The 12,516-nt window shown below is 28.2% G+C and overlaps 1 protein-coding gene across 1 annotated transcript in view; it reads right to left on the reverse strand.

The window, feature by feature from the left end:
• The window catches only part of LOC129913565 (hemicentin-2), a 171,573-nt gene that overhangs the window by 43,491 nt on the left and 115,566 nt on the right, over window positions 1-12,516 (reverse strand). Inside the window, exons 9-10 of the mRNA XM_055992309.1 lie at window positions 8,385-8,544; window positions 2,822-2,991 (exon numbers count right to left, since the gene is read on the reverse strand). Of these exons, the coding sequence (XP_055848284.1) occupies window positions 2,822-2,991; window positions 8,385-8,544 (330 nt within the window). The remainder of the gene's footprint in view (window positions 1-2,821; window positions 2,992-8,384; window positions 8,545-12,516) is intronic.

Consider the following 12,516-nt stretch of genomic DNA (forward strand, 5'->3'; position numbering starts at 1 on the left):
GGCTTTGATTGTAAGCCAACCTTGAATCGTTTAATTATTTTTTTTATTATTTACGACGTTTTCTTCAAAGCGCCTAGATAATTGTATAAAAAATGGTTCAACAAAGTTTATGGTTGCCAACTCACTTCATTTAACGTAATTAAAATTACTCAATTATTTTATTAATAAAATTGTTTGTATATATATTTGAAAATACAACAAAATGTCTTTTCATTCATATTTGTTGTTGATTCAATTTTCTTTTGTTTAATACCTTTGTTCGTTTATCTGTTCAACGTTTACTGCGGTCTTCGGACAGTATAAGCGCCTCAGAATAAATAAACAAAGATGCGATTTCTAGGTTTGTGACAGATAATTTGAGAAGTGATACTACACAATAGTGTGTAGTCACACCCACAAACTTCAAGGACGAAAACCTGGTCCTACAAATTGAAATAAAAAAAACTGACTAAGATACTGGTCATATTCATATTCAATGAAATAAATTCAAACATTTGGAAAAATATGTAATTGTTGATCTAATTTGGCGTTGAATTTGCCAAAACAATAATAATTACATACCCTACTTCCGGGTTATTATTATCAAGTTTCAGGGACTTTTTTAAAATTTGGCATCAAATTCGATATTTTTACTATCAAATTACTAACTTAAAAAAACTTATACCTTCTTATACCTAACCAAATAATACCTTTATAGAAAATTTTGCTTTGTTCGAATACGAAATTAGTAAAAATGTATGACGTGAGATTTTTGAGAAGATTTCAGATCGATGAGGACTTAAATTTCGAAAAAAAGAAAACATCAAACAAAACGAATTTTAAAAATATAAATTAAGTCGCATTTTATGAAAAGATGTCAATGCGTCATGTAAAGCACTAAGTTACTAATTTAGAAGTAAAGTGATAATGTGGTATTTCTTCGATGGAAAACTAATTAAAATAATTTTTTTTAAGTACCTACCTAAGAGATTTTTTTTTGTTTTTTTTTTTTTTTGCGAGCACACAATTTAGGTTAAAGGTAGGTAATTCTTTTGTATCAAATTATAAATTATCAAATCAATGGTTGTTTTTTTACAAAAAAAAAAAAAATTGTTTTTAAGATAAGGACTGTCTTTCGGTGATTTTTTTTTTTTTTCGAAAATCATTATTAACTTTATTTGCATCAGTGTTTTATTTAATTTCCTTGTTTTTTCTTAACTACTAAGCTTGTTTAATTTTTTTAACTTTAAATATTGAAAATTTTTTTTTTTTTTTGAAAATCAGTTCTTTGAAAACAGGACATTTATTTTTTTGGTTTTAAAGGTCAATAAATAGTCAATACTTAGTTAATAACATACAAGCTTTTTTTATAGCTATTTTTTTATATTTTGTTTTAATTAAAATTTCAATATTTAAGCAACTTGAACTCAAGTTGCAAGTTCGTTAAGTTGTGCATTTTTTAAACATTTTTGAATTTGTTTAGTCTAAATGCTAAAAGTTGGAAGTTGGCAATATAGGTAAAGCCGAATTTAAGAAAACTTGTAGGTAATTGATAATAACGTGAAATTAATACTAATGTTTTTTGAACCTTCTTTTACAATACCTGTTATAAAACCGTTTTCTTTATATGTTACAATTTTTGTTTCACAAAAAGGTTTAAGTAATTATTAAAATATTAAAAAAATTTAAAAAATTATCGATTTTATTTTTTTTTTTTTTTAAATACATGCATTTTATTTTTAATTTTTTCTTTTTTTTTAAATACTCTGAAATTTTGTGGAAAAATAATTTCTTCAAAAAGACATACCATTTTATTATTAAAAAATATTCCGAAAATTTTGTTTTAGAATACAGCTCCAATTATTTTGAAAAAAAAGTGCAAAAAATGTCAAGAACTGCTAAACTTATCAGTTATCACTATCATCGTAATGTCTAGTGTCAAAAAAAAAATTCGAATACAAAAAAAAATGTCATTAATTTTTGGTTGCGTCCTATTAGAACTAAGTAATAAGATATATGTAAGAACTAGAATAGAAGAGCATTTAAATTCATTTTTTATCTTCAAAAATTACTATTTATACCATTTATACCATATATACCATTTTTCACTTAAATACAGCCTTAATCAATTTTTTGTTATTTTTTCCAATAGGAAATAAAATAAAACCATGGCTTCAAAATTTCAACCAAATTCGTGCCCCTGGTTTAGGTCCTTACAGACCAGTTGACATGGTGTTCAGACTCATTTAAAAAGTGAAAAGTTCGGTTTTAATTGTCTTCGACGGCTAACTGTATGTTTTTTGGTTAAATAAAGTTAAAAAAAAATTGTTAAAACTAAGTTTTTGTTAGACTAAAATTTTTGTCTTTGCGAAAGCTTGTAATAAACAGACACCAAATATTAACTTTTTTTAATCTGTTTGAATTTAAACATATTTAAACATCGTTTTTAAAGTGACCATTTCATCGAAAATAAGTTTGGTTTTTTCAAAACGCCTCCATCTACGAAATATTCCTTACGTTTTCAAATATGCATTGATTGCTAATTTACCCAAAACAATTCCACAAAATTAAACTTTAAAATCGATCTTTTAACAGTAAATTCTCTCTCTCTTTGAATTGAGAAAAATTAATAAAATGATTTAAATGCTTTTCAACATAGCAATGTCCAGCTTGAAAAACACCAAAGAAACAAAACGATACAGACACACACATTGAAAATCCCCACAACATGATGTTGTTCACAAATAGAAATAGAATATAAATTCATGTTGTATCCAAATTAAACCAGCATAGCAACTTTACTCGTATTATTGCATTTTAGAAAACCAAAACTACCACTTACTTCTGTAGAATGCAGCCTTGCGGGCAATTCGGTTTGTTCCCCTGAGGAATTGAATGTCCAGTGATATGAATCTGCCGGTGGTGATGAATCCACTTCGCATTTTAACATTAAAGTTTCATGCTTCAAGGCACCCAATAGCTCTTCATGTTCCATAGAACAAATTGGTGCATCTGAAATAGAAAAAAAAATAAAATTTAGTCAATTTTGATGAAAAGTTTCGATTTTTTTTTTTTTGTTACCTACATTTTCCTAAAAATATACTAAACAAAAAAAAAATTTTCAAGCAAGTCACCCAAATTGAAATTAAGTAAAACTTTTTTTTTTTATATTTAAGTGTGTGCAGCATAACATCAGAAAGAAAAGCTTATTGACAACAAAAAAAAAAACGCCATGTCAAGGATACCCACTCTCCTTCACTACAACACAAGACACAGCACTATTTTCAAACAATTTTAAGGATAAACCACTTGCAAACCAAGGAAAATAATATACAATTTATCCGACTTCCGACTTACTTGTTTCATAACATTTTTCTACATAAAACAAAATCCATATCTTTGGTTTATAAGAAAAAGGATAAAAATACACAGTTTTTTTGAAAGAGCCAAAAACAAACCTTGCTCTTGAAAGAAGACACACACAGGATTCATTTAAAAAAAAAAACATAACAAACTCACCAAAGAGTAAGAAAAATATTCTTATACAGAGAAAGCGGATAATCCTTTTTGTAATCTTCTAGCAAAACAAAATCACAATCTTATTTTTCAATTCTTTTTATTTTTTTGTTTTTATGTATTTTCTATTTTAAGGATACAACTCACGAATTTATGAAAGGATTGTGTAGAATTTGTTAACAAAAAAACATTGAAGTTGTTAGTTTTTTTTTTGTTATTATTTTGTGTTGGGGGTCCTTTTGTGTTTTGGTAGTTGAAGGCTTTTTGTTCTTAAACTTAAGATTTAACAAATTGATATAGAAGTCAGTTTTAAGGAGTTGTTGACAGGAAGATGGTAGATGTGATTGTGGTTAAGTGGAATATTTTAATTAACAGAGAAAATAAGAGAGCACAGATCTATTATATTCAAGGCCAGCTCATGTCAAATTATGGCGTGTAAGCAAGAAATCTTTCTTTGAACAAATCAATGAATGTCCTTAGATTCGTTAAAGCTCTGAAATAAAATAACCGCTGCAACCAATACCGCTGCAAAAAAAAACATGACAGTTTTTGAAATTCTTTCATTAAAAAATTATCACAAGACCCTTGAGCATTGAACGCTATTTTTAATTTAGGACTTCCCAACACAATGGGTCCAGCGGAAAAACTGCACATGTGAACATTTAGTCAATAATGATGATGTCTTGTAGTATTTACTGAGCACTATCCTTGCTTTTAGAAAATAAATTTAAAACTTGCAAAAAATATAAAGAACAACATTTTAAATTGGGTTTTTCTTGGAACAAGTTGGGATGTGCTTGGGCTGTTTTTCCCCTGAATTCATCACATAACAGCTCTTATTATCATAGGTCAACTCATCATAGACAACTCATCAGGAAAAAAGTCATCACAAAAACTCAATTGGACACTTTTTGGTATTTGCTGCATTTTTTTAAATGAAATTGTTTGTCTTGATGAAATGTTCCCTGTGTTGAAGTGTCCTTTGATGGCAAAAGAACGATATAACCCACAAGTTCGGAAGTTTAACAAGAAGGTACAAAGGCATTCCAAAGTTTCATAAGAAGGTACAAAATCATTCCAAAAGCTAAAGCCTGTAAAAACAAAAAAAGGTAACATTGAAGTGGAATCAAAAACGATATCGGCGTTTTAGAGAAATCCCTTTTGCAAACTGTATAGAAATCACTTCAAAAGAGGTTGTACTATTCAACTCAGACGATGAAGGCGAGCAACTCCGTGTCGCTGACTAGAATTTATGGTATTATTGCCGAATTGTTCGGGAAACGGGAGATAAACTGGGTGGAAGAGGAAAATACACCAGCTCGTTCCCCAACAGTCTGATAGGTTCATAGCAGTGAGGGCTTAGACCACTAAAATTCTAGTGGAGTAGTTAAAGCTAAAAAGATGGCAATAATAAAGAACTCGGCAAAAAAGGTTTAGTTTTGATGATCTTTTTTTCAAATGTCAGTAATTAAAAAAAAAACTAAATATACCTATGGTAGAAATTTGTGTGAAAAAACACACTTTATATCATTTTTTAAAATATTTTTCTTACAAATTGACTCTAAATAGGTATAGAAAAAATATTTTAACAAAAAGGCAACACAACAAGTAGCAATTTGGCTTGCATAAGGTCCAATTTTTTCGATTCGACAAGCTATAATTTGTATAGGTTTAGTTAATACTTGATTACGCAAGTCAACCAAGCCTTGATTAATTAATTTTAGTTAAAGAAGGCTTTTTTATGACCTTTTTTAAAGCGTTCCACAGTGTGTCGAGCCCATACAAAAGTTTATCATAAATACTTGCAGCTAAGTTTTTGGAGTTTTAATATCATTTTTTGTGTTTTTATGGCAGGAATAGAAAAAAAATTACAAATTAACAAATTAAACAACCTATTACTTTTTTTTAGTATAATTTATGAAATTAACTTTTATTGAAGAAGCCACTTGTGAGCAAAATTATTTTTTTTTTATATATAAACAAAAATATACTTTTCGTAAGGTTTTTGGTGTGCTGAACTCGAATCCGAAGTCAGAAAAATTCTATCATATCACGTTTTTTGAAATATTCCCGTTAGAAAATCTGAAATATCGTTTTTTAACAGTTTTTGAGGTTATGTTCATGAACGTGGTGATTTATTTTAAATGAATTTGTGACAGTTTCTAAAAGAACTAAATGTTTTCTTTTAAAGCCCGTTTAAATCTTTTCAATATCTTTTCTTCTTTCATAGCAAATCTCGAATAGTTTTTTGTCAATCGCTTTCAAATTTTGAAATAACGTTGTATTTGCATTTTCGTAAATTCTTATATCGGCGAGGTTGGTAAATACGCTATAATACACAGTAGAGCGTGGCCGGGTCAAGTAATTATATTAAAAATTTAGTATGCAGAAAAATATAATTTTTTTCTTGTTGAAAACAATATTTAAAATATTTTTAATTACATAAACAGCTTTTTGTTACTTGTGTATGGCTAAAAATTATTAAAAACATCGATTTTTTTCATTTTTGTGATCCCCTTGAAGATGTTTCTCAAAAAATGAATTATTTTGAGTACTTGACTCGTAGCACATAAATGTGAATATCTCTGGTAATCGCAAACAGAAGCAGACGAAACTTTGCCAATATTAAGTATAGGCCTAAGGCAAAATAATATAAAAAAATTATCGATATGATTTTATATATTTTTTTTAAAATTAAGTTTAAAAATTAAATTTTTTTTTGCCATTTATCAAAGAAATTTTAATAACTCATATATAATTTTATAAATTTAATTTTTTTTTTTGTTATACGTTTTACAACAACACTCAAATGAACAAAATAACATTAACAAAATTTTTCAAACAATTACCAAATGTGAAATATACACTCTCAAAGATTCCCATAAATTCCTCAAAATATTTTCGATTTCCGAGTCCGAGGTACTCATGTTTCGGAGCTTATTTTGAATACATAACCTGGGTTATTTTCTAAGATAAATATGTTTTGATATGAGTTGACACTTCTAAATTATATTTTAATAGGAAAAATATTAATTTTTAACAAAAAAAAAAGTGATTTATCATAAGGGGACGACACACTGTGCGTTCTAAGGAAGCCTCGTATTTTCGAGTGACAGAAGGCATCTATAAGACATGTTCCAGAAGGTTCTTTTAAGTATGGAATGTTTTTATCTTTAAAGTATGCAATATTTTTTCTTGTAAGTATGCAATGTTTTTCTTAAAAGTATGCAATTTTTTACATATCGTTTTTTTAAATTTTTAAGAAGTGGAGGTATAACCAAAATGTGTGTATTCAGTTTTATAGCCGTATGCGTTCTCAAAAAAATTCTTAAATCGCGGTTCTTCATGTTTTTGGGCCAATCGGCACATCAAAACTTTTGTTTATTTTTTGTTTAGGTATAAACTTTATTGACCAATGTATTGGTTCAAAGGAATTGTTGGCTGATTCATAACAATACAATTTAATTGGTTGTATACTTGGATTTCCATGGTGCTTTTTTACCAGTTGGTTTTGTAAAAAAGATTAAGATGGTATTATTTTAGTATTGAATACTAGGGTGGATAAAAGTTATCAAGATAATTTCAGCCAAGAAAACCGAAACTTTCGAATAAACTTTTCCAGCATTAAGACAGTTAAAAAATTATGTAAGATATTGCTTAATTAAATATCATCAATAGAAAGATCGTCTTCAAATTAATTAGGCCACACAACTAATTCAATTTGGTAAAAAAATGTCATATTGAACAAAACTCCTGTGACGAAATGTCTAAGAACTTAGAAATACCAAATCCTTTGTTAGACAAAATTTGAAAACGAAATGATGATGGAAAACAAATCATAAGAAGTATACTTTCATGGAACGAGCTTCATCCATTTTTCATAAAAATAAATGATTTTTTTTTTAAAACACCTCTTGACCTTATTAATTCGATACGGCATCTTGTTTCCTATGAAATTTCTATTAATAAAAAAATTGTTCTCCACATCCTTCCTGTAGTCTGACCAAACCCGTTATTTAAAAGCATTGAATACAATACATCCTTATCACAAATTCCATCATTTTCAAAAAATATATTTTCGATGAAACCATTTTCAAATCTGACAAAAACAAACATCTGGTATTTGAATTCTTACACCTGATCCACATGTTTCCTAGAAAAGCTTAACATTTTTCAATTAAAAATATTGTCAGACAGACTTTTTTATCTTCTTTTCGTTTATTTTTTCACTTTTCATCACACTTTTTTCCATTTGCCAACGACTTATCGCCATCATCATCGAATGCAGTTTTTTTTTTCTTTATGTCCTTCTGCTTCTAGGAATAAGTCTTAAGGATGATCAGAGAATATAAGACATCATCAGCAGGTTTTTTTTTTCTTCTTCTTGTTTGTATTGAGTTAACGATAATAACAAAATATAAGAGGATACTTACTCCTCTTCGTCCTTTCAAGACGTAATCGGAGTTAAGTCAGCTATTACACATTGCCAGAGGAGATTCTTGCAGTAGCACAAGTACAATCTATTTCTTAGAATCATAAGAAGTTTTCACTTCCACCTCCTCCCACACACACTAACTCACAAAATATAAAATTTAATAAAAAAGAAAATATTGAGAGTTCACTCTTTTTTTCTAAAAAAAAATGCAATTTTCTTCATCCAACGAACGTGAGCATGCTACAAAAAAGAATTATAATTGAAAAACGTTTCCTTAAAAAATAAAAAAAGAAAATGAAAAAAAAAAGGATTCATGTCCTTCGTTACGTTGGGTTGTAAGACAGTCTTATTTAACACGAAAATGCAACAAATTGTGAATTACTTTAACACAAAAGAAAAACAAGACAATTTATAAAAAAAAAATAAAAAAAATTGTAGTGTGAAAAATACTTACATCGAACCCTTAGCGTTACAGGATTGCTTGTGCCCTTACCCTCTGGATTGGCTGCCATACATGTATAATCACCTGCTGATGCTCGTGTCACGCTTTGTAGCACCAGTGATTGATCTGAGAGGATTATTCCCGCCGAGATGTTGTGATGCAATTCATTGCCCTGTTGTGTGTATGTTGGGAGAAAATAAGAAAATGAAAAAAAAAAATGAGAATAAAAAATGTCATGAATTTTGCACGAAGAGTACCTAGTATAAGAAAAACACAACAAAGGACATTATTTTTTTTTTACTCATGTTTGGTCTTTCTTATTTTAGAAACGATAAAACAGAAATTGTAAGAATCTGGAGTAAAAATGTTCGATTTTAGTTAGCTAAGAAGGATTTTTTTAAATTTCACTAGATCACGCACAAGTAGGTACCTACCCAACATTTTGGGGTGTGGGGAACTAAACTAAATTGGCTGGCATCCTAGGCGAATTCATCCAATTTTTAATATTAAATATTTTAAACATTTTTAAATTTTAAAACTCAAGGACCTTGAACAAAATTATGTGATTTGATAGATTAAAGTTCTGATTTAATATTTATTTAAATTGAATGTTTTTGATAGTGCATATAGTTTATTTGCAATTTTATGAAACTTACAAATTTGCACTAAACATTTCCTGTTTCTGTATATATTAGTTTTAATACAGTCAAATAATGGATATAAAAACCTTCCAGCAAAATTTGGTTCCGCCTCCATAACTTTTAAGGGTTTTTCGGTAGTAAATTTGCAACTGTTATAATAATATGGGTTGACAGATGAAAAACAGGTATAACTTTTTTCAGAGAAGTCAGATTGTCTTGATTTTAGATTTTTTGGAATCAACATTAAAAAAATACCTTCAAATCATGAATTATGTGTGTTTATAATACCATTGTCTATTTTTCCTAATTTTGAAAATCTCCATTTCGCGCTTTGACCTTCAAAATCGCGACTTGCGGACATGAGTTTTTTTTCTAGACTTTTGAGGTATGTTAAGTTATGAATGCAAAAACGAAGGTATTGAGCAAAAAAATTCTATTAGCATTCATTCCGAGGTTAAATCCTTATTTGACTGGATTATTTGTTTGTTGTTTAATTTATAAAAATGTCTATCGATAAGTTGGAACCAACTATTCGAAATGAGTCATTCAGTAAAAAAAAATGAATATCTAAGTACAGTACATATTTTTAAATACTTCTTAACGCCCTTTTAAAAAAGTACATATTATTCCTTCTGCCATTTTGACTGCACGACAGAGATGTTGGGTTCAAATTCAGCTATTAAAATTCTTTTCTTTTACCTGTATTATTTGAATATTTATTAGTGGAACCTGTTTTTTTATTTCTGACTATAATCGAAAACGAAAACTATTTCAACGAAAATTTTTGTAAAAAATATTTTTGTAATCTTAATATTAAAATAAAAGAAAATTTAAGAAAAATTATTTTTGTATTTTAAATAAATAAACACATTAGGATGGTCCTTATTTTACACTTTTGCGAAAATTAAGTGCGACGCCCCCTAAATCAAGTCCAAAAAATTAATAAAAAATACCCTATTATTTCATATTTTTATCTCTAACCCTTCCTGGCCCTATTTTGATAAGAATTTTGTATTGGTTGTTAATAGAGCAAGGGCAATATTCTGTGTCCAGTGTTCGGTAAATGGCCGATGTTTGATCATTCATAAGTATAATAGGTATGATAGTATTATACCTGCGTATGATACCGTTTGAAAGTATAAAAGTAAAGAGGGCGCCTGTTTTTTTGAAGAGGCTATAAACTGTCATTTTTTTTTCTTTAGAAGCAAATGATGAAATACTGAAAAATTAAAAAAAAAAAAATAAAAACACAAAAACTTCTTATAATTAATGAAATAGGAAGTGTTAGGAGTAAAAATTTGAAAAAATTAGAGATTTGCAACCAATCTAGGGGGCGGCGTCCCCAATTTTTTTTTCCTTAGGACCACCCTAATGTACATAATATATTGAATTTATTGGTAAATTTGATTTTTAGAAACCGGAACCAATGAATATTCTTGAAATTTGATTTTAAGGCGTCGATTTGTATTTTCTTTTCAAAGGCATACGATGTTTTTGTTTGAAAACTTGTATGCATAAAAAAACTTTTTCAAAAACGGCTCCTCACAGTTTTGAATTTTTTCCTAAAAATTCTTTATAATTTCATAATTTAAATTATTTTAATAGTTTTTGTAATTTTTAAACCTAATTTTACTTGTTACGTTTTAACTAAACTTGTCAAATTAAATAATAATTAATTAATAAATAGTTTCACATAATTTTTTTTTATGTTTTTTTTTTTTTAGAAATATATGAAAATATTAAATTTGTTTTTATGATTTTGACTACAAAATAAATTTATTAAAATTATTTTTTCCAACAATTTTTAGAAAACACGTACTTCATTCCTCAAATTCAAATTTTTTTTTTTTTTGTTTAGAATCCATTTTGAAATTTTAGCAAAGTTTTAATATTGCGTTTACTTAAACGCTTCTGTATAAGAATATTGTTTAAATAGGCTAATTCGTTTACAAGAAATACAAAACTTTTCTAAGGCGGATACCTTTAATAATGGTTCAAAAATATTTTCTAACTTGGTTAATCAAAAATGATCATGACCCAATGAACCATAAATAACAGAATAGGCTAAAATCGAAAAAAAAATGTGTATAAGTTTTTTTTTTATAATTCAAAAATTACTGATTTTTGGTCTTTTGATAAAAAGGCAAAAGTACAAAAAAATGGATGAGTACAAAAATGTTTAAACATTTTACATAAATATTTGTAGTCACGCTCCATAAAAAGATTTTAACGGATTTGGACACCTGGATTCTTGTTTACAGCCATCAAAAAAACAATTGTGCCAGAATTTTTCACTTTTCACCAAGAAATGCCTGCAATTTTCAATCTTCTTTGAAAAAATAAATTTTAAGAATTTGACTTATTTAACTCTTTAAAACTGTTTAAATAAAAAGCTTTACAACCTTAAGTCAAAAAACAAGTAACCAAGTAATTTCTTTTTTTTTTCTCTTCTTAAAAATACAATTTGTAAAAGATTATTTTTGTTTAAATGTTTCAAAAAACGCTCCCTAGAAATTCACCTTAACATAGAACTCGTTCATAAGGATGCTTTTATGTATAAGCTTAGCAGGAGTCAAGTGGAACCAGCGACAACGACGACGACGACTTCGTCGACGTATAAGAGCCAAAAACATACTATGGAAGTTTCTATTAGAATGGTTAGAACTCGTCAGAGTTTTTTTTCTTTTCTTCTTCCATTTTGTTGTTGTTGTTTTTTAGTTTATTATGCCTTTTTTAGTGCAGACTGTGTAGAACTATACTAACAAAATAATAAAAAAACAAAAAAAAAATGGCGATGACGTGTGAACCACCAACGCTGAAGGATAGAGCTTGGAGTATTAGGATTATTTTTCTTTTCCGTTGTCTCATATACTACTTTGTGTTTGCTCCGCTTCGTGATTTTTTTTTTGAAAAAAAAGAGATCTTTGGTGTGCCAGCTGGAACAGCATTAGTGGATGACAACACCGCGCGTTTCAAGGATATACAGGATAATAATGAGGCTATATAATATGGAAGATGAAAAAAAAACAGCACAAAAAAAAAGTTCACGTACACACACATGCATTCTTTTTCGATAATACGAAATGAATAAGTAATGAGATTTACTTTGTATCCTTTTGAGCATTAGAGATACGAAAAAATCTCTGTTAACAAAAAATTGGTATATTATGTAAAATATGTACAATGTACTGTACATTGTGCATTGGTACAATGTACATATATATAAACTCTTTCTGGTAAGTTGATGATGAAACGATGAAACTCGCGTTGCATAGAGGTGCTCCCTCATCTCGACTTGCTTGACGAACGAACAAAAAAATAAGCTTTTCCATTTTGACACCATCATCATCATCCTCTGAAATTGTTTTGATTTTGTGCATTTTTTCTGTATTTTTGTATTCCTATGAGAACGTTGAATGTTCGTGTGATATAAAAAGATGAGAGATGACGTTGGATGGAAATGATGAGGATGTTGCAAGCAAATAAGGGTAATTTTCTTGCAA

This window comes from Episyrphus balteatus, chromosome 3 (assembly GCF_945859705.1).
Source record: "Episyrphus balteatus chromosome 3, idEpiBalt1.1, whole genome shotgun sequence".
In the NCBI taxonomy this organism is placed as follows: domain Eukaryota; kingdom Metazoa; phylum Arthropoda; class Insecta; order Diptera; family Syrphidae; genus Episyrphus; species Episyrphus balteatus.